Source organism: Schistocerca serialis, chromosome 10 (genome assembly GCF_023864345.2).
Source record: "Schistocerca serialis cubense isolate TAMUIC-IGC-003099 chromosome 10, iqSchSeri2.2, whole genome shotgun sequence".
NCBI lineage: Eukaryota > Metazoa > Arthropoda > Insecta > Orthoptera > Acrididae > Schistocerca > Schistocerca serialis.
In genome coordinates this window covers 252,315,592-252,343,355 of record NC_064647.1, presented here as the reverse complement: position 1 = coordinate 252,343,355, position 27,764 = coordinate 252,315,592, and the positions used below count along the sequence as shown (strand labels likewise).

The window sequence follows — 27,764 nt, the reverse complement described above, 5'->3', positions numbered from 1 at the left end:
ATGGCTCCCGAGGCGTACGTGGCGGCCGCCGCCTGCCTGCTCGTCATCGGCTTCCTCGGCTTCTTCTGCAACCTGGCCGTCATCGTGCTGATGTGCCGCGAGAAGCAGGTAGGCGCCCACGAGGGTGTACGCAAAAGTAATGCCACCAAAGTTTTCGTGTCGAAACTCTTAAGGCTTTCTAAATAAAACAAACTTTATTGACATTCTACCTCTTTATTCTAAATGTCTACATTTTTATTTTTCAACATAATCACCCTGGCGACGAATACATTTTCCCAACGAGGAACAGTGTGTTGACGCAGTCACTGTAGAATGTGAGACCTTTTCGCCGGAGCCACCGTCTCACGTCTGGCTGCGAGGCTCCATCGCTAACCGAGTATCGGAAACAGATCAAAATCGAGCCTGTACGGAGGATGATGATCGACTGTCGCAGATGTGTGGACCTGCACGGTCGCGCTGAAGGAGGGGCCGGTCCACGTGTGGACGACCTCTTCGACTACAGCACGGCTCACAGTCGCGTTACCCACCGCCGTGCTACAACCTACAGTCTGAGTCCTATGGCGGCGGATTCTGTCAGCGGAAGGCTAGTCTGATGTGACAGAAGGAGAGTCAGGAGTCGGTTTAGAAGAGATGGGGGATCCGGTATTAGAACCAGAATTTAAGGGAGCTTTGCTAGAATTAATATCAAATAAGACAGAAGGCATAGATTATGTTCCGTCAGAATTTCTAAAATCATTGGGGAAAGAGACTACAAAACGACTATTCACGTTGGACGTAGGTGTCTAGAATATATGAGAGTAGCGATGTACCGTGTGACTTTCGGAAAAATGTCATCTACACAGTTCCGAAGACTGCAAGAGCGGCCGGCCAGAGTGGCCGTGCGGTTCTAGGCGCTACAGTCTGGAGCCGAGCGACCGCTACGGTCGCAGGTTCGAATCCTGCCTCGGGCATGGGTGTGTGTCATGTCCTTAGGTTAGTTAGGTTTAATTAGTTCTAAGTTCTAGGCGACTGCTGACCTCAGAAGTTAAGTCGCATAGTGCTCAGAGCCATTAGAACCATTTTTGAACTGAAAGAGCTGGTAAGTGCGAGAGTCATCGCATAATCAGCTTAACAGCCCATGCATCCAAGTTGCTGACAAGAGTAATATACAGAAGAATGGGAAAGAAAATTGAGGATGTGTTACACGGCAATCAGTTTGGCTTTAGGAAAGATAAAGGCACCAGAGAGGTAGTTGCGACGTTGCGGCTGGTAATGGAAGCAAGATTAAAGACGCGTACGTAGGATTTGTCGACCTGGAAAAAGCTTTCGACAATGGTGCAAGATGTTCGAAATTTTGAGAACAGTAAGGGTAAGCTATAAGGAAAGATTGATAATAAACAATATGTACAAGAACTGAGACGCAATAATAAGAGTGAACGACCAAGAACGAAGCGCACGGATGAAAAAGCTTGTAAGGCAGGGATGTAGTCTTTTATCCTTACTGTTCAATCTGTTCATCAAAGAAACAATGATGGAAGATAAGGTTGAGGAGTGGAATTACAATTCGAGGTGAAAGGATATCAATGATACGATTCGCTGATGACATTGCTATCCTGAGCGAAAGTGAAGAAGAATTACACGATCTGCTGAATAGAATGAACGATCTGATGAGTACAGAATACGGATCGAGACTAAATCGAAGAAAGACGAAAGTAATGAGAAGTAGCAGAAATGAGAACAACGAGAAGGATTGGTGGTTACGAAGCAGATAAAGTTAAGGAATTCTGCTACCTAGGCAGCAAAATAACCGGTGACGGACGGAGCAACGAGGACATCAAAAGCAGACTAGCACAGCCAAAAAGGGCATTTCTGGCCAAGAGACGTCTATTAATACCAAATATAGGCTTTAATTTGGGGAGGAAATTTATGAGAATGTCCGTTTGGAGCACAGCATTGTGTGGTAGTGAGTCACGGACTGTAGGTGAACCGGACACACTTCCTGTCGGTGTCTCTACTTCACTTTTGGTGTGATGTCACATCTGAGCTGCACACTAGGAAAAAGCTGTGGCGCGCCCCTCATATCGAGCCGGACCGGCGTAGCGCAGCAGCTCGACGTGGTCTGGACTCGACGAGTCGCTGGAAGTCTCCTGCAGAAATACTGAGCACTGCTGCGTCTAAAGTCGTCCGTGATTGCGAAAGTGTGGCCGAAGCAGGATTTTGTGCACGAACTGACTTGGCGATTATGTCCCATAAATGTTCTATGGGATTTACGTCGGGCTGTCTGTGTGGTCAAATCATTCTCTCGAATTGTGCATAATTTTCCTGAAACCAGTCACGAACAACTGTGGTACGGTGAGACAGCGCTTTGTCACACATAAAAATTCCACCGTTGTTTGGGAACATGATGTCCACGAATGATTGCAAATGCTCTCCCAGTGATCGGTCCAGTTGGCCCACACCACCGTGGAGCCACCACCAGCTCGCACAGTGCCTGCCCTGTTAACAGCTTGGGTCCGTGGGGTCTGCGCCACACTCGAACCCTACCACCAGCTCTTACCAACTGAAACCAGTCTGACCGAGACGTGGATTTCCTGTCGTCTGCGGTCCAACCGAAATGGTCACGGGCCCGGAAGAGGCGCAGCAGGCGATGTCGCGCCGTAAGCAAAGGTAATCGCGAACGTCGTCTGCTGCCATAGCCAAATTTCGCCGCACTGCGCCAATGGATATGTTCCTCGTAAGTCCTACATCGATTTCTACGATTATTTCGAGCAGTGTTGCTCGTGTGTAGCACTGTCAACTGTAATCAAAGGCCGCTGTCATCGGCCACTGTGTTGTCCGTGGTGAGAGGTACTACCTGAGATTTGGTGCTCTCGGCATATTATTGACACTGCAAATCTCGGAACATTGCATTTCCTAACGATTTCCGAAATGGAATGTCCCATGCGTCTAGCTGCAACTACCATTCCGTGCTCAAAGTCTGTTAATGACCATCTTGAGGCCATAATCGTGTCGGAAACCTTTTCATATGGGTGACCTCAGTACAAATGACGTCTCTGCCAATGCACTGTACTGTTACTACTTGCGTACGCAATACTGCCGCCATATGTAGACGTGCAATCGCTATCCCATGACTTTTGCAACCTCAGTGAAATAACAGTTAAGTTCCAGATTTACTAAGATTTTAGTGATGAATTATTTATAGATCTATCAGTATCATATTAACCAAGTTTTATTTACACTGAAAGACCTTTGTGCCGCGTAATGTTCCACATCTACATCTACATCGTACTCCGCAAGCCACCAAGTGCCTCCGTAAGTGAATCCTCCAACCCTGTTCCACTCGCGAATAGTGCGTGGGAAGAATGATTGTAGGTAAGTCTCTGTATTGGCTCTAATTTCTGGAATTTTCCCCTCGTGGTCAACACACGAGATGTATGTGGGGGAAATAATATGTTGTCCGACTCCTTCTGAAAAGTGCTGTCCCGAAATTTCAATAGCAAATCTCTGGGTGATGTTCAACGCCTCTGTTGTATCGTATGCCAGTGGAGTTTGTTTAGCATCTCCGTAACGCTCTCTCGCCAGCTAAACGATCCCGTGACGAAATGCACCGCTCTTCGTTGGATCTTCTCTATCTCTTCTATCAGTCTTACCCGATAAGGATCCCAAATACATGAACAATACTCACGAATCGGGCGAACTTATTTCGTGAATGAGTTAAATTTCCTTAGGATTTTTCTGATGAATTTGAGTCTGCTGTGTGCTTTTCCCACTATCTGTTTTATACGATCATTCCACTTAAGGTCGCTGTGGATAGTTACGTCTGATGTTTTACGGCAGACGCTGTCTCCAGCTGTTTGTCATCAATAGTGTAGTACAGTAGTGGATTTCTTTTTCTATGTATGCTCAATGTGTCACAATTATTTACGTTCAGAGTCAACTGCCAGAGTCTGCACCATGCATAAATTCTCTGCAGGTCGTTCTGCAAATTCTTACTATCTTCTGGTGTTGCTACTTTGGTGTAGCCTTAAAGAGCATCCGACGCTTTCCACTAGATCATTTATATATATTATAAACATCAACGATCATATCACACTTCCCTGTGGTTGTCCGGACAATATCTTTACATCTGTCGATATAGTTGCTTTAAGAGCGACATGTAGAGTTCTATCTGCAAGAAAGTCTTGAATCCAATCGCAGGTCTGCTCCGATACTCCGTAAGCTCGTATTTTCTTCATTAAACGGCAACGCGGGACGGTGTCAAATGCCGACTGCCACTTTGGCGCGATACAGATATCTTGTCTAAATCGTTTTGCAACAGCTTCTGATCTCGTGACTCTTTACTAGACGGTAAATAATACCATCATCTGCGAAGAGTCTGAGGGCTTCCCTCATTGTCTCCAAAATCTTTGATACACACCTTTACGGACCAACATTCCGAATGGGATGGAAATAGGTAGATGCGAAGAACGTTTACACGCAATGTGTTATAATGAAAAATAATTAAAAAATTAACGGAAATAATGAAGGAAATGTATTGGTAATTGTCTTTCGCTTGCAATGAAAAGAGAATATTAGTCCAATTGATTATGAAATGTTCTGCGTGTACGAAATTGTGTTATTATTCATTGACTTTACCCTGCGTCGTTTCTTTTTCTATGTCCATCACTATATATATTTTAATTACATTTCTCGTCTTCTGAGAGCTTCTCATTCTGTTAATTTTACGAAAATATGGCCGTGGACTTGTTTTCCTCAACTTCAATCGTAGATGCATGCAGCGGATTCCAGGGAGCACCAGTGCCTCTCAAGATGATATAAAATACGAAGGAATTATTCTTAACTTGGTTCTCTTTCACTTTAATAAAATACTTAATAGTATTATTAAGTCTTCTCTTATTCAGAAACACAAATGATGCAAAAGACTCGTAGCCCGTCATCCTTCGAACAGTGGAGCGTAACAAAACTTGTACATACGAGAGAGTGAAACAAAATCGTGTACAAAAAGTGAATCATGTTACACGGTCATTTGTCTGCGCTTTCCTGCGCATTCACAAGTAATATCTCTGTCGATACTTGTAGTCGATCATTGATTATGTCGTTATCACTGTTCATTTTTTAATAAATTCTAACTTTACCGTATCCGGGGGCCTATCACCGTGTATCTATACAACAAACAAATGATTACAATTTCAGAAACAGTGGATGCTCCCAAATTGAGAAAGTCAATAACGCATTGGTCAATCTCTGGCCCTTATGCGAGCATTTATTCTGTCTGGTATCGATTGATAGACCTGTCGAATGTATTCCAGAGGGATGTAGTACCAAATTCTGTCCGACTGAAGCGTTAGATCGTCAAAACCCCGAGCTGGATGGAGCGCTCTGTCCACAATGCTCTAAAGATTCTCAATTGGGGAGAGATTCGGAGTACCTGCTTGCCGAGGTAGGGTTGGCTAAGCACGAAGACACGAAGACAAGCAGTAGAAACTCTCGCCGTGTGCGGGCGGGCATTATCTGGCCCAAGTGAAAGCCCGGGATGGCTCGCCACGAGTGGCAACAAAACTGGGGGGAGAAAACCGTCGACGTACCGCTGTGCTGTGAGGGTGGCACGGATGACACCCAAAGGGGTCCTCCTGCTGTGGAGTGAAGCGGCGCCGTAGGACGGGCGGCACTCAGGTTGGTGCCCCACCGCCATCCGAGGCGTCCCCAGACGCGTTTTTGCTGGTCATCGGCACTCAACACTCGAGCCAATCCTACTCCAACCAAAGAGAGAAACTACACAGACACAACGTAATCACAATGAAGCCGGACGAGGGGAATACAGTTGTCCTTAGCGTAAAGAACAGAATATCAAGACACAAGGAATCGAACTTGGGACCTTTGCCTTTGCGGGCAAGTGCTCTACCAACTGAGCTACCCAAGCACGACTCACACCCGGTCCTCACAGCTTTACTTCTGCCAGTATCTCGTCTCCTTCCTTCCAAACGTTACAGAAGCTCTCGCAGGAGAGCTTCTGTAAAGTCATTCCAACAATGAGTCAAACTAGCCACAGACTGCACACAGCGCAGTCAGCGATTTTCATACCGAGCGCTACGTGGCGTTACCAACATAGAAACATAAACAGCCTTCTTACAGCTTTCAGCCAGCTGCGAAATACTGCAGTTAACCCACGCAACATGAAAGCAAATTGTTGTCGGTTGTCAGTAGTAGCGACAGGCGGAATGATGGGATACACGTCTGGTAGTAGAGGGTCACCTACGTACACATACGATCGAATGTCGGCAAATGCTTCGAAACCGAAGAAGAATGACGACGGGTCCTACAAGATACGTTAAGGTAGGTAGGAAGATATATTTGCTCAGCAAGGGTGATAGAATACACATTTCAGAATACCTCAGCAGTCAGCATCAAATATTCGGTGATGAAGACGAAGATATGAAGAACAAATGGAAAACATTGAAAGGCATCGTTCAATATGCCCTAGACAAGTACGTTCCGAATGAGGTTTTAAGGGATGGGAAAGGTCCACCACGGTTTAATAGCCGTCTTAGAAAAGCGCTATGTAAGCAAAGAGCATTTTATTTTAGATTCAAAAGAAGTGAAAACCTTGCTGACAAACAAAAGCTGAACGAAGCGAAAATGAGCGTAAGGAGAGCAATGAGAGAAGCGTTCGATGATTTTGGAAGTAAGGCGTTGCCAGCTGACCTGATTAAAAACCCTAAGAGCTTTTGGTCGTATGTAAAATCAGTAAGTGAGTCAAAATCATCTATTAACTGTCTCAGTGACAACACCGGCACCGAAATAGAAGATACGAGAGAGAAGGCCGAAAATGCTGAATTCGATCTTCTGGAGGTGTTTCACAGCGGAAGATCCTATAACTGTCCGTCCTTTCAATCGTCGTACGAACGTAGAAACGCCAGATACTGAGATAACCGATCGCAGAATTGAAAAGCAGCTACAGTCGCTTAGTAGCGAAAAGGCGTGAGGACCAGATGAGATACCTGTAACATTCTATAAAGATTATGCGGAAGAACTTGCTCTCATTCTAACAGAAATTTATAGTAGATCGCTTGAGCAACGAAAGGTACCTAACGACTGGAATAATGCGCAAGTCATTCCCGTTTTTAAGAGAGGTCGTAAGACAGAGCCTCACAATTATTGACCTATATGTTGACGTCAACTTGTTGTAGAATTATGGAACATGTTTTATGCTCAAGAACTATGACGCTTTTGGAAAATGAACATCTCCTCTATTAAATCAGTATGGATTCCGCAAACAGAGACCCTGCGAAACACAGCTCGCTCCGTTCCTCGACGAGGTCCACAGCGCAGTGGACAGCGGCGATCAGGCTGGTGCCGTGTTTCTTGACTTCAGCAGGGCATTTCGCACCGCCATGCATTGTCGTTCGAGCTTACGAAAGCTTATAGAATATCGGAGCGGATCTGCGATGGGATTCAAGATTTTCTTGCAGATAGAACTCAACACGTCGCTCTTAACGAAAAAAAATCGACAGATGTAAAGGTAATATCCGGAGAACCACAGGGAAGTGGATAGGACAGTTGCTGTTTACAATGTATGTAAATGATCTAGTAGAAAGCTTCGGATGCTCTTTAAGGTTATTTGAAGATGATGCAGTTGTGTACACCAAATTAGCAACGCCAGAAGATAGTAAGAATTTGCACAACGACCTGCAGAGAATTTATGAATGGTAAAGACTGGCAGTTGACTCTGAACGTAAATAAATGTAACATATTGCGCATACATAAGAAAAGAAATCCACTACTGATGACAAACAGCTGGAGACAGCGTCTGAGTAAAATATCTAGGCGTAACTATCCAGAGTGACCTTAATTGAAATGGTCGTATAAAACAGTTAGTGGGAAAAGCAGACAGCAGACTCAGATTCATCAGAAAAATCCTAAGGAAATTTAGCTCATCCACGAAATAAGTGGCTTATAAGGCGCTTGTTCGTCCGATTCGTGAGTAATGTCATCTATCGGTGATCATTATGAGGTAAGACTGATAGAAGAGATATAGAGAAGATCCAACAAAGAGCGGCGCGTTTCGTCACGGGATCGTTTAACTGGCGATTGAGCGTTGCAGAGATGCTAAACAAACTACACTGGCAGACGTTACAAGAGAGGCGTTGTGGATCACGGAGAGAGTTACTATTGAAGTTCCGGGACAGCATTTTTCAGAAGGAGTCAGACAACATATTCTTCCCCCCACACATATCTTTCGTATTGATCAGGAGGAGAAAATTCAAGAAATTAGATGCAATACAGAGGCCTACCGACAATCATTCTTCCCACGCACTATTCGCGAGTGGAACAGGGTTGGAGGGATCAGATAGTGGTACCGAAAGTACCATCCGCCACACACCATCAGGCAGCTTGCGCAGTGTGATGTAGGTGTAGATGAAGAATGTTGTCTGCAATTGGTGTGTCGACATTGCTCGTGTGTCACAAGATGCACTGAAGCAAAGCACTAAGGAGGCAGACGAGAAGCTGGAAACGGATGCGGAAGGTGCTCCGTAGCGGGATGCCGTGTCGAATACAGCATTCGCAGACTACTGCGGATCGACAAAATAATGTTCGATCGTGCAGGAATAAAAATATCAGTCCCTACACTTCGTGGTTTTCTTCGGGCAGCCAATCACAAAGGAGCGGAAATTCGTTTCATTATATGAGGTACGGACGTATAATTTCCCCTCCCGGTTGGCAATAAAGTACAGGAAACAGGATGGATTACAGAAGCCACTAAATGCGATCTGGAGACGTGAACGGATTCTCAGTTCGGCGGCGAACCCGTTGCTCCCAGCCAGGTCGCCGTGGTTATAGCGGAGGCTGGCCGTTAGTTCGGTATAGGGAAGATTAGCTGAAAGCTGTGCGTCGTTACACCACAAGCGTAGACGAGGGGGAAGATCTGCTGTCCGAAACACAGTTACAAGTTCCCTTATTGTACGGTGTACGGACTAGGCTTCCCAGCCCATTCCGTCTTCACAAATTCCTTCGTCTCGCACGGGGTTTTAACATAAAGTTGACTTGGGAAGTTTTTTATTGTCGACCGTTTGTGTCTGTCCGTACCAGTTGTAGCGGGACTTGAGCTTTCTTCCTTTCTTTCGTTCTGGTCCGCCTGCACCTCAAGTTCTTGCTTTACTGCTTCATTTCCTTAACCTGTTCTAGAATAGCCTCTCGTCCTTCTTATAGAATTCATTTCGGCGCTGTGTATTCTAGTTATATACACCGCTGCGCGATAATTGTGGACGAAAGTAAATTTCACACGATGTGTCACTGCCAAGTAACACACCTCACCTTAACTTGGACTGTACATGGAAAGAGTTGCTACAGTATAGTACAGAAGATGACAGAAACAAATACGCAACGATACATTACATTTATTGAATAATAATTTAAATGTAAAACTGTTTCAATACCTGAACCGCAATTTTTAGTATACAATTAAAGCACGATGACTAGTTTCGGTTATTTTCTAAAACCATCTTCAAATCTGTAAATAAATGAAGGGAAAGTAGCCTAAGAAAATTTTGTACAGTCAAGTAGGATGTAAAACAATGCAAAATAGCCAAACAAATTACGTAAGGAGAAGCAACTCCAATAGTAAATCTGAAAATGCGACATTCCACTTAGCCGGCAGCGGTGGCCGAGCGGTTCTAGGCACTTCAGTCCGGAACCGCGCGACCGCCACGGTCGCAGGTTCGAATCCTGCCTCGAGCACGGATGTGTGTGATGTCCTTAGGTTAGTTAGGTTTAAGTAGTTCTAAGTTCTAGGGGACTGATGACCTCAGAAGTTAAGTCCCATAGTGCTCAGAGCCACTTCAACAAATCCACATAACAGTACCGTATAAGTACTGTGTTACTGCTTTTTAACGGCATACGTTCGGATCGTAAAAAGGCAGTGAACAACCATTGAAAAACACCATCAGTAGCTGTAGTCATTCATTTGTACAATGGGCCAATAAGACTATGACAGTATGTAGTTACAAAATTCATCGTGAGTGATCCAGGTTGTAAACGATAATCTCGCAAGATGACGGTAATATAGAAGGAAAATGGCCTATTTCATTAGTGAAACGTTTCGTCACATGTCCATGACTTGCAATTGTACTGCAGATGTTACAGTGAGATCAATACATACAACAGCAACAAGAATTGTAAGCTGTCCCCCAGCTTCGCTTACTAAGAAGTGATCCAGTATGGTGTGTAAAATAGTCATCTTTATATTTTGTATTTAATATTCAAAATCCTACTTTATTGTACAAAATTTTGTTAGGCTACTCTTCCTTATTTGCTTACAGATCTGACGATGATTGTTGAAAACAACAGGAACTAGTCATTGTGCTTTAATTTATGGTAAAAATAACTTCTAGGCACTAAAGGCTTTTTACATTAAAAATTTTTGTTTCATAAATTACATTAACATCACCGTCTCCTCCACGACAGTGTCAGGTTTCACCGGAAACTACATTTTTAATCAATAAGACAATAATTACGCTGATATCACTTCGATTCCCAGTGGACACTACAGAAGGCGCGACATGTCTTTCACTGTGGTGTGCGTACACCACGCACAGCAGAACATTGCTCGCACGCTGGCCAGAAGGCTGGTCCTGGTGGCAGGGGTCGGCCACTGCTGCGTGGTGGGTGGTGCACGAGGCCGCGTCCCCGACGCATCCCACACGAGGTCAGTGGAATCTAAGCCGGGAGAAGGGGCACGCCACGCCATTCGCAGAATACCTTCTCGTTCCGAGAGCCCCTCCACCTCCGATGCGGGCACGCATTATCATCCATCAAAATGATGTCACGGCCGAATGCATCCGCGAAAAGACGCACACGGAGGAGAGGTACAGTGTCAGAGATAAGGGGGTCAGTTCGCCCACGCAACAGTGTGTCTCGACACACCATAAAACCTGCACCACCGTAAGGATCGTGTTCCATAATGTTCCTCAGTGCAGTACGTGTTCTGTATCTACATCTACATCTACATCCATAATCCTCAAGCCACCTGACAGTGTGTGGTGGAGGGTACCTTGAGTACCTCTATCGGTTCTCCCTTCTATTCCAGTCTCGTATTGTTCGTGGAAAGAAATATTGTTGGTATGCCTCTGTGTGGGCTCTAATCTATCTGATTTTATTTTCATGGTCTCTTCGCGAGATTACGTAGGAGGGAGCAATATACTGCTTGACTCCTCGGTGAAGGTATGTTCTCGAAATTTCAACAAAAGCCCGTACCGAGCTACTGAGCGTCTCTCCTGCAGAGTCTTCCACTGGAGTTTATGTATCATCTCCGTAACGCTTTCGCGATTACTAAATGATCCTGTAACGAAGCGCGCTGCTCTCCGTTGGATCTTCTCTATCTCTTCTATCAACCCTATCTGGCACGGATACCACACTGCTGAGCAGTTTTCAAGCAGTGGGCGAACAAGCGTACTGTGACCTACTTCCTTTGTTTTCGGACTGCATTTCCTTAGGATTCTTCCAATGAATCTCTGTCTGGCATCTGCTTTACCAGAGATCAACTTTATATGATCATTCCATTTTAAATCACTCCTAATGCGTACTCCCAGATAATTTATGGAATTAACTGCTTCCAGTTGCTGACCTGCTATTTTGTAGCTAAATGATAAGGGATCTATCTTTCTATGTATTCGCAGCACATTACACTTGTCTACATTGAGATTCAATTGCCATTCCCTGCACCATGCGTCAATTCGCTGCAGATCCTCCTACATTTAAGTACAATTTTCCATTGTTACAAGCTCTCGATATACCACAGCATCATCCGCAAAAAGCGTCAGTGAACTTCCGATGTCATCCACAAGGTCATTTATGTATATTGTGAATAGCATCGGTCCTACGACACTCCCCTGCGGCACACCTGAAATCACTCTTACTTCGGAAGACTTCTCTCCATTGAGAATGACATGCTGCGTTCTGTTATCTAGGAACTCTTCAATCCAATCACACAATTTGTGTGATAGTCCATACGCTCTTTCTTTGTTCACTAAACGACTGTGGGGAACTGTATCGAACGCCTTGCGGAAGTCAAGAAACACGGCATCTACCTGGGAACCCGTGTCTATGGCCCTCTGAGTCTCGTGGACGAATAGCACGAGCTGGGTTTCACACGACCGTCTTTTTCGAAACCCATGCTGATTCCTACAGAGTTCTTTGAACGAATTATTGTCTCCGTGCCGTTGAGTATTTGCTTCAGTTACCTTCTGTGCTATAGTGCAGCAGTTATATCTGTGTACGATGCAAGTTTCATCGAACTGCTTTACTTGCCAGTGATACATCGTGCACAAGTTCCTTTCGTCTTTAAGTTTTGCGCACCACTTTATTCTGAAGCCGAGTTTCCCAACAACAGAAAACTAGTGGAACAGCCGTACTTTCGCAGAACTATATTCCCCATGTTGATGTTTTGTTTTTGAAAGCGTTACGATTACCACCACCAATACGCTCAGAACCGACCAACTTTCTTCCGAGATCTTTTCTTCTACCTTCCCAAGTTCGACAATCTAAACACGAGATTGAGGATACCTTTTTTTAAAAGCACGTCATTTCAGACAATTTGATTTTGGACTGTATCTTTTATCAGAGAATGTCGAGACATTTGTTTTAGAAGTTTAGTCACCATACACTTTACATAAGTTATTCGAATGATAAGAATACACGCTATAATCCATCCTCTGTTACAGCATCGTCTGTATGTGATAAAATACGTAAAAACCCCTCTTGCGATACTGCAGTACCTACTTACTGCAGTTGTAAATGACGTCATTTATGTGTAATATATGTTTAAAAAAGTAGGTGATACCGTATACATTTTGTACGCTTTCGTGTATTCTTCCTGTATCCACAGCGAACTTTGAGTCTTTCTACAGGGCTTTAACACTTTCAGTAATTTGCGTGTTATCTATTATACGCTTACTCGTACGTATCTCCACAGAAAATGTGTATTAAAAGTGATCACAAGCAAACAAGCCGCCGACTCACCTCGCCAGTGGGCCTTCGTTTTGCGGTCGAGTTCTCGTTCCGGTGGTTGCGCCGTCGTCGCCCGCTGCGCTCGGCGGCGGTGCTGCACGCGTGTCGCCCGTGCAGCGCCGGAAGGCGTCTCAGGCGTCGCGGCGTCACTGTGGGCTGCGCCGCCTGCACTCTGCTGGGGACCGAAAACAGTGGCCGGCCGATGTGGCGGAGCGGTTCTAGGCACTGCTGCTGCGGTCGCAGGTTCGAATCCTGCCTCGGGCACGGATGTGTGTGATGTCCTTACGTTAGTTAGGTTTAAGTAGTTCTAAGTTCTAGGGGACTGATGACCTCAGATGTTAAGTCCCATAGTGGTCAGAGCCATTTGAACTATTTTCAAAACAGTGAAGATAGTGATGCTGGAACCTTCGGTCTCGAGCCAAGTCGACATTGCAACGCACCTTAAAGGCGTTCCACTGAGTTCGTGTCGGGCTCGATTTATTACGGGGCGCTGTGTCACGCCGATACAAATAATCAGCGTCTCCGGGCTTTCCATTCGCTACGCTCAGCGCACAGTGCTGCAAAACGTCTTCTTGTCGTTCGGCATTAAGCGTACTCCTAAGTGCAATAAGAGAAAGACATCCTAAACCCACAGCATACTCCCACACCGTAGTACCACCTCTTGCGTACTTGACTGCAGGCTACGATCTGCAGGCATTCGCTAATCCGACAGCCTTCCGTGCGATTGCCGAAGGTTGCAGAGTGACTGATCACTCCAGCGGCCTGCACAATCTGTTATTCTTAATGGACCTATCTTTTTGCGTGGATGTCGAGTTAATTTTTCACTCGATGTTGCAACTGGAGCAGCTGGCAGTGGGTGGCTTACACCTGCAATTGTCCGCTGTGAGAACGCATCGCTACCTGGACTAGAATCTTTTGCCGACCGAGATGTCATCGCCTACAAGACTTGGCACTGTGGAATCGACCCGAAGACGCAAAGTAGACGTAGTGGCGCTGCCCTCTGCACCACCGGAGGAGTCGCTGCGCACCCACGCCGGCTGTGGTGCGGTCTGTGACGAGCCGCTCCCTCACTGCACGCCGCGCGTTTTAGCAGTCGCCGTGTTGGCTGCACTGCGGGTAACAGTTTGGAAGACACGACTGAGTCCTTCCGCTCTTTTTACCACCATCCTCTGCAATGCTGCAGTGGTCGGCTGTCCCAGTCTGTCAGTATACGAACTCTGTCTGGCCTCGGTTTAGCTCTGCCTGCTCCTCCACATTTCCACTTCAGAGACGTAACAGTCGACGTGTGCAGTTTTAGAATCGTTGAAATGTTAGTGTACTTCTTACCTCCTGAGAACATCTAACGACTATCTTCAAATTTTCGCGGCGCAGAGACGACTGTTTCATCAAATTTCGTGCCTGCAACCTCACAAATTCACTTCGGCTCACTCTGAAGATGGCCGAATGGTATTCAGCCGAAATATTAGAAGAAGAAGAATTTATGCGGCTGCATTCCTGAAGTTTTATGGAACAATCTGACGACTATTCCACGTCACTGTGCTCTCTCGACCGAGACGCCCCGCTGCTGACGCTCCCCTGATGAGAGTTCGGTACTCGCCGCTTTCTTTCGCAATGTCGCGCCCAGGTCTCGTCACATCTGCTGATCTGCTCCCCATTACACGAGCGTATCCGGATACTTTTGGTCAGATGGCGTATTTCTTTTGAACGTGGCCACCTGAAACAACAGTAGAGTAAGACCTTAAATTTTCCCGGCGAATTGAATGTTCAAATAACTTACGGGTTTGCTGCCGGGTGACGTCGTCGAACACCACCGATATTTCGACAGGAGCACACCCTGCCATTCTCAAGACAAAAATGCAAGGAAGAAGAAATGTGTAAGGAAATTTAATACCTCGGTTCACAGAGGAGAAACAAGGAAGACACCACACACAGAACAAGTGTCAACACAACCAAAGATAACCAACATCAGAAATATCGATAGTTACTATTGATCAACAGGTGACGTAGCACTAATTCTGTTTTTTGATGAGAGACAGAGCCGGATTCCAAGCAGAATTTAAACAAAATCCACCACCTCTGTTAATAAGGTTGCTTGATATTCTGATTTCAACAGCTTCCTTAATAATACTATCCCAATAGCTGGACGTGTAAGCCAGAATCTCCGTGTTGTTGTATTCCATAGGATGACCGGTGTCAAGGCAATGTTCTGCAATAGCGGATTTGCCCGGCTGGTATAAGCGTGTGTGACGCTTATGTTCAATACACCGGTCTTCCACAGTCCTGATTGTCTGACCAATATATGACATGACACAACTGCAAGGAATACAATAGACCCCAGTCTTACGCAAACTAAGATCATCTTTTACGGACGCCAACAGGGCCTTAATCTTAGAAGGTGGTCGAAAAACACATTTCACATCCTATTTCCGCAAAATACGGCCAATCCTGTTGGAGATGCTTCCTTCGTAACGCAAAAACGCCGTAGACTTGGGTGCCACTTCGTTGCTATCTTCACTCACCCGTTGCACAGAAGGCTGATGGCGCAGCGCACGTTGGATCTGCCTCTCACTATAACCATTCTGATGAAAGGTGACTTCGAGATGTGATAGCTCAACTGCCAAACTTTCAGGGTCTGAGATGACTTGGGCCCTGTGAAATAAGGTGCGAAGTACTCCTTCGCCCGGCAGCAAACCTGTAAGTTATTTGGAGTAAATGTCACCGGAGGCAGAGTTTCTGACGAGGCAGGCCCATTCTTTACATCCGTTCCCGCAGTGGTTCACATTCGATATCGATTTTATGATGTGGGGCGTGTCATTTGAAAAAGAATACGACACACAAAAAATTGTCCGTTCACATTTCGGATCCGCGCCGTCGATTTTTCGTGAAAACGTCGAAATAAAATCGTAACAACTGCTTCGTATTAATATGCAGGAGCCAATCGTAACAACTGCTTCGTATTAATGTGTAGGACCCGACGATCTACTTGTTATGGGCACCAGTAGCCTTCGCGACTCCCGGTAAATCGCTACGTGCTACTGCGGGAGTCGGCCACTCCCGAGCTGGGAGATCCAGCTCTTTCGCCAGGATATGTGGTCTGAGGACCTGCTGAACGTCGTTTGACACGACTAATTACTCAGTTTATTGCTCTGGTTGCATCTCGTATAGCAGTGACGGCCGCTGAGGCTGCAGTGGAGTCAGCTGTCACCGGCGGCAGACAGGGGCTTGCCCCGCGGTCGCTGCGTCGGCGGCGGCAGCGCAGGCCGGCGACTCGCGGTCTGGCGGGTTGCCTGCACGCCGGTCCGTAGGCGCTTCCTGAGTGGCAGATCCACTGCTGCGAAGGGATTGGTCGACGCGGCGCTTCTCTGTCCCTGTCACACGGCCCGCGGGATCAGCTGCTGTGCCGTCTGATGCCGTCATGTACAGTGATCCCCCCTACCGGCTAGGTAGGCCCTCCGACCCCTACAATGTATCAGAGTTGGTCGGGCCCCAATCTGGAACGCTGTCTGTGGACCCACGGACTACGCATCAGTGGCAGCTTCCGTCCTGGGCTCCAGTGTCGGTTATGCACGGTTACGCAGCTGCTGTTATTACGCCAGGCAGCTCTCGTGTGACTGGCCCATTTCAATACAGTAATCAGAAAATCGAATGCGAAAAAACGACAGGGACTCCATCAATCCTACTCATCAACTGCCTCTCGGCTGTCTGCTTGAGGTGTTTATAATCAACTCAGGAGAGACTTTGCCATGGCATGTCATTCATAATGACCGAATCGATTGCGATTATTTAAGAGTGATCTCTGGCTCTGTTATATTTGCTTAACGGGTTCTACGTCTACATGGATACTCTGCAAATCACATTTAAGTGCCTGGCAGAGGGTTCATCGAACCGCCTTCACAATTCTCTATTATTCCAATATCGTATAGCGCGTGGAAATAACAAACACCTATATCTTTACGTACGAGCTCTGATTTCCCTTATTTTATCATGGTGATCGTCTCTCCCTATGTAGGTCGGTGTCAACAAAACATTTTCGCATTCGGAGGAGAAAGTTGGTGATTGGAATTTCGTGAGAAGATTCCGTCGCAACTAAAAACGCCTTTGTTTTTAATGATGTCCATTCCAAATCGTGTATCATTTTAGTGATACTCTCTTCCTTATTTCGTGATAATACAAAACGTGCTTGCCTTCTTTGAACTTTTTCGATGTACTCCGTCAGTTCTACGTGGTATGTATCCCACACCACGCAGCAGTATTCTAAAAGAGGACGAAGAAGCGTAGTGTAGGCAGTCTCCTTAGTAGGTCTGTTACATTTTCTAAGTGTCCTGCCAATAAAACAGAGTCTTTCGTTAGCCTTCCCCACAACATTTTCTGTGTGTTCCTTCCAATTTAAGTTGTTCGTAATTGTAATTCCTAGATATTTAGTTGAATTTACGGCCTCGAAATTTGACTGATTTATCGTGTAACCGAAGTTTAACGGATTACATTTAGCGCTCGTGTGAATGACCTCACACTTTTGTTTATTTAGGGTGAATTGTCAATCTTCGCACCATAGATATTATATATCTTTGCTAAATTTCAGTGTCGTAACTGCTCCATCACGTCTCCGATTGGCGTTGTCGGGTTCTATCTCGTGCACGTTACTCAGTGTAGCGAGGGCAACGAAAGCAGTTCGGTGTGGGCTTCGCTGACATTTTACAACTGATCTTGCTCGCACTCTCACGCAAAAGTCTAGATGTTGTACTCTCGATGACGGACTATATGTCTCGAAATGTTTGCGCCCTATGTTGACGCACCCCTGCGCTGAAGCAACGCTGGACTGTGTTAACGTAGGGAATTTTTCACTGTTCCGTTTCACGTACCGCCTCAGTGCGTAACACCACGAATCCCGAGACTGTATCGTCGGGAACGCTTCTGTCAGTGCAGTGCCGTATCGAGCCTTAACCTTCCTCAAGCACGAGCGGTCGCACACACACGGCGTCGGCGGAGTGAGTCCGCGCCGCTGCGCACGTGGACCTCATCCGGGCTGCACGCTGGCGGCCGGCCTGCCAGCTCTGTCTGACGACGCTACTTCCCTTTTCTGCACTGCTTTATCTTCACTGCTGCCTGCACGCGACGGGCCAGCTGTACGACGTCGCTTTACGCCGGTTTTTCATCGTCTTTTCGACGCTGCGGTAGCTCTCGCATTCGCTCGGCACTGGACCTTTTAATATTTTTGGATTCCCTTCGACGCCAGCTTTCCTCTGATTTGCGTTTTCTACAATTCCGAGCACATTTACGTCTCATATAATATGACACCTTTCACAGCTTTCTACTTTTCAGTTTAATAGCAGTTTTCATTTATATTGTGAGGAACATTTTTATTGTCTCACTTTTGGTTCTATCAGTGATCGGCAAGCTCTCACAATGAGACACGAATCGACGTCCTAACTGATTCCGTTCCCACACAACACGAATTTATAACTTTGCACAAAAATAATTCGCAGCAGTTACGTGGATGCCCCTACGTTGGTGTGATGACGTCAGAGGGAAAACACTGTGCGACATACTTGTACACACGCGATCTACCCGTTGTGGGTTCAGCCATTCTTTAAGCATTATTATTGGTGTAGTTACTTGCGATTCAAATCTGACGGTACTTTTGTTTTATAGCTCCATACGTCAGCCGTTTCTATGCCAGAGTTAGATTCATTAAATGGTAGTGCATCTTACTTTTCCTTCTAGTGTTGCACTAATCTGTATTTCTGTTACTCATAAGCTCAGGTGGATTGTTAATGACAAATTTCGTAAGTGAATAAGTGTACTGCGAGTCTGAGGTTAGTATTCCCAACGTCTTAAATTATTCCGGAAATATCTGACGGCAAGAGCTTAGCTGGTTGTCCCTGTATAAACAGTCATGTAAGATTACAGTTAACGTATAGTATTAAAAAAAATCGGTGTTATATTTGGTGTATAGAAATGAAAGTACACAATGCAGCTGAAAGGCTACCACAAGATGTAATCTACTATACAGTTGAACTGAAGCAAGGCTGTACACGTGTATGAACTTTTCAGAAGTTTTAAATCTCTGAATAAATACGGAATCCTCGAGGCAACTGATAAAGCAGAAGTAAATAACGAGTTGGAGGGTGCCGCATACCGATATCGCAGAATACGATAACGACCCTTTTGCCGAATAAAAGCGAGGCGCGGCTGCCGCGAGAAAATCTCCGCCTGTCGCCTGTTTCATTTTCTGCCACGGCGGCGCCGCTGCCGGCTTCAGTTTCGCGAGCAATTGCGACTCCTTTCGGGGGTCGTATCGGATTTGCCGCGTTTGCCGAAGACGGTTCGCTCTAAATGCAGATGCGCTCCTCTGCAATCGACGAGGCGGCAGTAAGGCTAACGCCGGAGGCAGGCGCGGTCGGAAGCAGACGTCACTTCCTGCACTGCGTCTCAGTAGCTGACGGGGTGCGGCCCTTCTGCGAGCGTCCATAGCGCCAGATACGTCGGCTAGATGGCACTCGGGAAGAGCGGGGGGAGGCGGAAGACCGTCTCCGCTACGTGCCCAGTCAGTTGAGGTCACAGCTCGTAGCAGCTTACGAAACGTCATCCAGGCAACACAGAGTCTCAGCTGCCGTTACCCGTTACATTGCGGAAGGCCCTCTGCTATTCTCGTCCTACGTAAATGAGCTGGGCGACAACGCCAGGCGCCCAGTTACATCTAGCCCTACATCTACGTGACTGCTCGGCAGTTCAGAGTTGAGTGCACGGCAAAGAGTACACAAAATGACTTTCGGGCTATTTCTCTGCCGTTCCACTCTCGAGTAGCACGTGGCATAAATGAACGTCTAAATCTATCTGGGCGACCTCTGATTTCTCTTATCACGATGGTCATATCTCACTGTGCATGTGAGCGCCGAAGAAATATTTCGGCTTCCGGAGAAGTAAGCTGGTCATTGAAATTTTGTGAAAAGATCTCGCCGTAACGAAAACCCCACCGTTTAAATAATTTTCACCCGCACTCGCTTATTACATCCGGCAAATTATGTTCCTCATTTCGCGGTGTTACATAATGAGCCGCCATTCTCTGGACTTTTTGCGATACCTTACGTCAGTCCTGTGTGGTAAGGATCCCATACTGCACACCGATACTCCAGAAAAGGACGGTCAAACGTAGTGTGGGTAAATCTCTCGCATCTTCTAAGTGTTCTCTCAACGAAACGCAGTCTCAGGTTCGTGAAAGGATGCACTAGTATTGGCGTAGTACACAGCTGTCGAGGTACCTTAAATTACACCACAACTCCTGTGGGATCCCAGGTGAATGTCTGCCACAGCATAAAACTGTTTGCACTGGGCTCGTGCCTATACCCACGATTCTAGCATTTGTAGACTTACAGAAAGCTTTGATTGGAATACTCTCTTTCAAATTCTGAAGGTATCAGGGGTAAAATACAGGGAGCGAAAGGCTATTTACAATTTGTACAGAAAGCAGATGGCAGCTATAAGAGTCGAGGGGTATGAAAGGGAAGCAGTGGTTGGGAAGGGAGTGAGACAGGGTTGTAGCCTCTCCCGATGTTATTCAATCTGTATGTTGAGCAAGCAATAAAGGAAACAAAAGAAAAGTTCGGAGTAGGTATTAAAATCCATGGAGAAGAAATAAAAACTTTGAGGTTCGCCGATGACATTGTAATTCTGTCAGAGACAGCAAGGGACTTGGAAGAGCAGTTGAACGGAATGGGCAGTGTCTTGCAAAGAGGCTATAAGATGAACATCAACAAAAGCAAAACGAGGATAATGGAATGTAGTCGAATTAAGTCGGGTGATGCTGAAGGAATTAGATTAGGAAATGAGACACTTAAAGTAGTAAAGGAGTTTTGCTATTTGGGGAGCAAAATAACTCATGATGGTCGAAGTAGATATAAAATGTAGACTGGCAATGGCAAGGAAAGCGTTTCTGAAGAAGAGAAATTTGTTAACATCGAGTATAGATTTAAATGTCAGGAAGTCGTTTCTGAAAGTATTTGTATGGAGTGTAGCCATGTATGGAAGTGAAACATGGACGATAAATAGTTTGGACAAGAAGAGAGTAGAAGCTTTCGAAATGTGGTGCTACAGAAGAATGCTGAAGATTAGATGGGTAGATCACATAACTGATGAGGAGGTATTGAAGAGAATTGGGGAGGAGTTTGTGGCAGCAGTTGACTAGAAGAAGCGATCGGTTGGTAGGATATGTTCTGAGGCATCAAGGGATCACCAATTTGGTACTGGAGGACAGCGTGGAGGGTAAAAATCGTAGAGTGAGATCAAGAGATGAATACACTAAACAGATTCAGAAGGATGTAGGCCGCAGTAGGTACTGGGAGATGAAGAAGCTTGCACGGGGTAGAGTAGCATGGAGAGCTGCATCAAACCAGTCTCAGGACTAAAGACCACAACAACAACAGTTTATGTAATCCTAAAATATCATAATAAATGTGACTACTAACGAAATGACAGGCAGTTCATGACGAAGCTGATGAATGCAGCTGTAAGATGTGCCAGAATGAAACTTTTCACCGAGGCAGCCCTCACCGCCCACCGCCACGTGGCACGGTGTGGGGCGGGTTGCCTATGTAAGGCAGCCGCTGGCGTCGCAGCGCGCCCCACTCCGGCAGATTAACAGCTCGTGGGTCCCGCGTCTCTGGCCGACGTGCCGTGGCCCTCGCCTGCAGATAAGTCGCGGCCCTAATTAGGGCAGTGGGGGCGTGGCCGACACCCACCCAGCCTCATCAGTCTTCACACTGCTTTGACTCCCCCCTGCGCCGACCTCTTCAGTACTTACACATCTCATCTGCTGGACGTATCCCAATCTACTGTCCTCCTCTACAGTTTCTATCCTCCACAGTTCCTTCTGGAAAATATCCCGTGATGTGTTAACATGTGTCCTACCGTCGTGTCCCTTCTTCTCGTCAGTGTTTTCCACATATTCCTTTCTCTCCGATTCCGCGCAGAACCTCCTCATTCCTCACCTTATCAGTCGACCTCGTTTTCAAAATTCTTCTGTAGCACCACATCTCAAATTCTTCAATTATCTTCTTTTTCGGTTTTCCCTACAGTCCGTGTTTCGCTACCGTACAGTGCTGTTGTTAAAACGTACATTTTCAGAAATTTATTCCTCAAATAAAGGCGTATCTTTGATACCAGTAGACTGCTCTCGGCCAGGAATGTCCTCTTTCCAGTGCTGGTCTGCTTTTTATGTCCTCCTTGCTCCGTTCGTCACGGGTGATCTTGCTGCGAAGGCGGCAGAATTTATGAACGCTGTCTACGTTCTGATAACCAATTCTGATTTTTTTTTGTAGTGGCATTGTGAAATAGTATTAAAGAAGCAGAATGCTGTTATAATTGACATTGTTTTATTGCTGTAGAATATACAGTACCAATAGACCTATTTCAGCTTTAAGCCACCTTCTGGCTATATTCTGATGGTATTGTAGTCCTGTCGCTGTTTTATTATCTTATTGCTGCATAAAGATCTTCAACTGCAGCCTACTTTTATTAATCATTTATTTTAATCGTGATTGTTATTGTTGGTAAATGTCAGGTCAGGTCTTTTACTGCTGTAATTTTGACAGATACGATTGAGAACTATTGTCATTTCTGCTACTCCTCATTACTTTCGTCTTTACTCTCACAATCCATATTCTGTGCTCATTAGACTGTGCATTCCGGTGAACAGGTCCTGTAAATCTTCTCCACTTTCACTGACGATAGCAATGCCACGAGCGAATCTTGTCACTGATATCCATTCACGTTGAATTTCAATCGCGCTCTCGAACCTTTCTTTTATTTCCGTTATCGCTTCTTCCCCTAGTGTTTCCCAAGTAACACTTCGCCTCGGTTTCGTTTATAGCCCTTTTTATCTACACTCCTGGAAATTGAAATAAGAACACCGTGAATTCATTGTCCCAGGAAGGGGAAACTTTATTGACACATTCCTGGGGTCAGATACATCACATGATCACACTGACAGAACCACAGGCACATAGACACAGGCAACAGAGCATGCACAATGTCGGCACTAGTACAGTGTATATCCACCTTTCGCAGCAATGCAGGCTGCTATTCTCCCATGGAGACGATCGTAGAGATGCTGGATGTAGTCCTGTGGAACAGCTTGCCACGCCATTTCCACCTGGCGCCTCAGTTGGACCAGCGTTCGTGCTGGACGTGCAGACCGCGTGAGACGACGCTTCATACAGTCCCAAACATGCTCAATGGGGGACAGATCCGGAGATCTTGCTGGCCAGGGTAGTTGACTTACACCTTCTAGAGCACGTTGGGTGGCACGGGATACATGCGGACGTGCATTGTCCTGTTGGAACAGCAAGTTCCCTGCCAGTCTAGGAATGGTAGAACGATGGGTTCGATGACGGTTTGGATGTACCGTGCACTATTCAGTGTCCCCTCGACGATCACCAGTGGTGTACGGCCAGTGTAGGAGATCGCTCCCCACACCATGATGCCGGGTGTTGGCCCTCTGTGCCTCGGTCGTATGCAGTCCTGATTGTGGCGCTCACCTGCACGGCGCCAAACACGCATACGACCATCATTGGCACCAAGGCAGAAGCGACTCTCATCGCTGAAGACGACACGTCTCCATTCGTCCCTCCATTCACGCCTGTCGCGACACCACTGGAGGCGGGCTGCACGATGTTGGGGCGTGAGCGGAAGACGGCCTAACGGTGTGCGGGACCGTAGCCCAGCTTCATGGAGACGGTTGCGAATGGTCCTCGCCGATACCCCAGGAGCAACAGCGTCCCTAATTTGCTGGGAAGTGGCGGTGCGGTCCCCTACGGCACTGCGTAGGATCATACGGTCTTGGCGTGCATCCGTGCGTCGCTGCGGTCCGGTCCCAGGTCGACGGGCACGTGCACCTTCCGCCGACCACTGGCGACAACATCGATGTACTGTGGAGACCTCACACCCCACGTGTTGAGCAATTCGGCGGTACGTCCACCCGGCCTCCCGCATGCCCACTATACGCCCTCGCTCAAAGTCCGTCAACTGCACATACGGTTCACGTCCACGCTGTCGCGGCATGCTACCAGTGTTAAAGACTGCGATGGAGCTCCGTATGCCACGGCAAACTGGCTGACACTGACGGCGGCGGTGCACAAATGCTGCGCAGCTAGCGCCATTCGACGGCCAACATCGCGGTTCCTGGTGTGTCCGCTGTGCCGTGCGTGTGATCATTGCTTGTACAGCCCTCTCGCAGTGTCCGGAGCAAGTATGGTGGGTCTGACACACCGGTGTCAATGTGTTCTTTTTTCCATTTCCAGGAGTGTACATCATACAAACTCCGGAAGCCACCGTGGTCGTGGCGAAGGGTACCACTTGCAGTCACTGGCTTTCCTCCTCCGCTCACAGATAGAGCCAGGGGAAAACGACTGTCTGTATTCCTGGGAACTAGCCCTAATTTCTCGTATCTTCGTGGTCTTTACGCGAAGTGGACGTTGGCGGCAGTAGAAGTGTTCTGTAGTCAGCTTCAAATGCCGCTCTTCTAAATTTTATCGCTGATGTTCCTCGGAAAGAACGTCGCCTTACATCTAGGGATTCTCGTTTGAGTTCACAAAGCACCTCCGTAACACATCTTCACCGAACTTACCGGCAACAAACTTAGCGCTGCGCCTCTGAATTGCTTTAAACCGACGTGGTGGGGATCGCAAACACTCGAGTAGCACTCGAGGATGGCTCGCACTAGTGGTCCGTACGCACTCTCCTTTATAAGCCGAAGCCCACCATTCTCCTTCTTTACTACCATTCGTACGGGCGTCTTCCATTTCACATCCCTTTGCAACGCTACACCCAGATATGTAACTCGAGTGACTTTGTCAAGCAGCAGGCTACTAATACTGTGATTGTTTCTCCTACTCATCTGCATTTACCAACATTTTTTCCACATTCACCAAACTAAACAGAAATTCCGTGCAAGTTTCTTGCAGTGTCCTACAGTCACTTAGCGGCCACACTTTTCCGGATACCACAGCGTCGTCAGCAAACCGTCGCAGACTGCTCACCGTCTCCTTCAGAGCATCTGTGTATACACAGAATATACGTGTTAAATACTGCATATATGTTTTACTTTTTATGTTTTTTGTACAAAAATATCTATTTCATACGGTGTCTTTCGTTCTTCAAAAGGAGTAACATACACAACAGACGTTAAACGAGTGCATGTACACAAATGTGCGTAGAAGTTTTTACAGGCAGCTTGCTAAGCTGACGAAACTGGGGGGCCCGCCTCGTCGGTGAGGCTGCGACGAAGCAGTCCAACGGCGGCGCGACCTCAAACACTGACAGCCAGGCTACGGTTCTGTTTTTGGAGCTCATCTCAACCTCCAGACTTTGGTTTTAGCCGTTCCTGTCGTCCTGTCCCATCTCTAGTGGTGCGAGACACTACATACTGAGTAAAAATACCCCCAGTGCGTCCCATCTAATATTTTATAAGATTAGCATCGGATTTGTTTATAACTCTTATATTTTTCGATTTAAAGGCTACCACCTAGCAAGTGTGGTGTCTGGCGGTGACACCACAGTTTCTAAATGCGTACTTTTTCTTTTCAAGTAGTTCGTTTTAAAATAGGTTAATGCCAAAGCGCGAGTGGATTTAAGAGCGACAGCAAATACTTGCGATCGAGGTGAGAGTTTTATTAGAAAAGACGCAAAATCTGATAGCAGTGTTCGAAAATTCGCTGGGGGAAACGTCGGGTCAGACCTGGGCATCGCACGCATTCACGATAATTTTGCATACCTTCCAGTACGGAAGAATACGCTACAGTCGGGGACCGCGTTCAGTTTCTGAGACAGAAACACGACGTTTCGAGTGAGCGCGAGCAGCGCGCGCACCAGCGCACGCTGAGCTCGGCGGGCCCTCCCCCCCCCCCCCCCCCCCCCCCCCCGCCCCTGGTGCTGGCCGGCGCTGCCCCACAACATTGCGGGGCTCTCTGCACACGCAGTCGCCGCAGGTGCACGCGCTCACACCTCATCACACTTCACAGCCACAGGTGCACGCACTCACACCTCACACTTCACAGCCGCAGGTGCACGCGCTCACACCTCACACTTCACAGCCGCAGGTGCACGTGCTCACACTTCACAGCCGCAGGTGCACGCGCTCACACCTCACACTTCACAGCCGCAGGTGCATGTGCTCACACCTCACACTTCACAGCCGCAGGTGCACGCGCTCACACCTCACACTTCACAGCCGCAGGTGCATGCGCTCACACCTCACACTTCACAGCCGCAGGTGCACGCGCTCACACCTCACACTTCACAGCCACAGGTGCACGCGCTCACACCTCACACTTCACAGCCGCAGGTGCACGCGCTCACACCTCACACTTCACAGCCGCAGGTGCACGTGCTCATACCTCACACTTCACAGCTGCAGGTGCACGCGCTCACACCTCACACTTCACAGCCGCCCCCAGTGGCAGGGCGTCCAGAGCAGCGCTGCAGGACTCGCTCCTTTCTACGCCCACTCCCTGAGTGTGGGGCTGCTTTGACGTCGAATGCTCCAGAGAAACAAAATGATTAACAAAGTCGCCATTTTTACACCGGAAATTCAGAAATCTTCGGCTCAGTGTATTTTAACATTCGTGGAAAAAGATATGTAAGATTGATGCGTAAGTTCGTAGCATTTTTGTTTCACGTGTTGGCCGGCCGCTGTGGCCGTGCGGTTCTAGGCGCTTTAGTTTGGAATCGCGTGACCGCTACGGTCGCAGGTTCGAATCCTGCCTCGGGCATGGATGTGTGTGATGTCCTTAGGTTAGTTAGGTTTAAGTAGTTCTAAGTTCTAGGGGACTGACGACCTCAGATGTTGAGTCCCATAGTGCTCAGAGCCATTTGAACCATTTTTTGTTTCACGTGTCGGTATTCCGCTGCTGTGGGTTTACTTATCGAATGCCAGGTTTTTATTTGTAATTTACTGCTTGCATTTGAGTTTACGTATTGTCATTTTGTGATTTCAAATGGAACTGTAGAGTTCCAAGTGGAGAAATCGGATCCTTTCCAACATGTACTTCTGTTCGAGTACAATAGGGGGGTAACAGGGTCGGAGGCAGCCAGAAACATTTGCGCCGTGTGTGTGTCTGGAGTAACATCATTGGACAGAGCACGGCAAGAAAATGGTTGTCTTACATTAAGGAGGATCATTTTGACATTAGCGACCCTCCGAGTCCAGGAAGACCTTCGGGGTTTGATGAAGATCGTTTAAACGCAAAATCATTCACATCAGATTACTCGAGAACAGCAACTGTGGTCAAGTGTGGCAATTCCACCACTGTGCGACATGTGCGTGCGAGGTTAAAAAATCGGCTGGTTGGCTCTAAGCCAAAATGACAAAAATCGGCGGGGAGTCAAATGTGGATCTCTGCTTGCTCGTAGTCAATTGTCTCGTGAGCGACGCCAACTATTGCTATCCTGTAGCGTTAATGGTGACGAGAGAGCACGTCTTGATGCCAACACGAGGAAGACGACGCAACGGTTGAGCTCAAACAAAGCAGCGGCTCCCCGCACGGCGACCCGCCGCTCCCACAGAAGACGACGTGGAGCAGCGGCCGCGTGCCGTACAACGAACTGCTGCCCCGAGGTGGAGCGATCACTGCTGACATTTACCGTCAACAACTGAAAAAAATGGCTCTGAGCACTATGGGGCTTAACAGCTGAGGTCATCAGCCCCCTAAACGTAGGACTACTTAAACCTAACTAACCTACGGACATCACACACATCCGTGCCCGAGGCAGGATTCGAACCTGCGACCGTA

General features: G+C 47.1%; 1 protein-coding gene across 1 annotated transcript; it reads left to right on the top strand.

The window, feature by feature from the left end:
* LOC126424738 (disintegrin and metalloproteinase domain-containing protein 29-like) lies at positions 1-26,536 on the top strand. The gene is made up of 2 exons (XM_050087456.1): positions 1-108; positions 26,096-26,536. The coding sequence occupies exons 1-2, from the start codon at positions 1-3 to the stop codon at positions 26,534-26,536; spliced, it is 549 nt and encodes a 182-aa protein (XP_049943413.1).
* The last annotated feature ends 1,228 nt before the right edge of the window (positions 26,537-27,764 follow it).

Coding starts and splice junctions, on each gene's coding strand:
- LOC126424738 (XM_050087456.1), top strand. CDS start 1: ATGGCTCCCGAGGCGTACGTGGCGGCCGCCGCCTGCCTGCTCGTCATC. Junction 109..26,095: donor TGATGTGCCGCGAGAAGCAG/GTAGGCGCCCAC, acceptor CACACTTCACAG/CCGCAGGTGCACGCGCTCAC.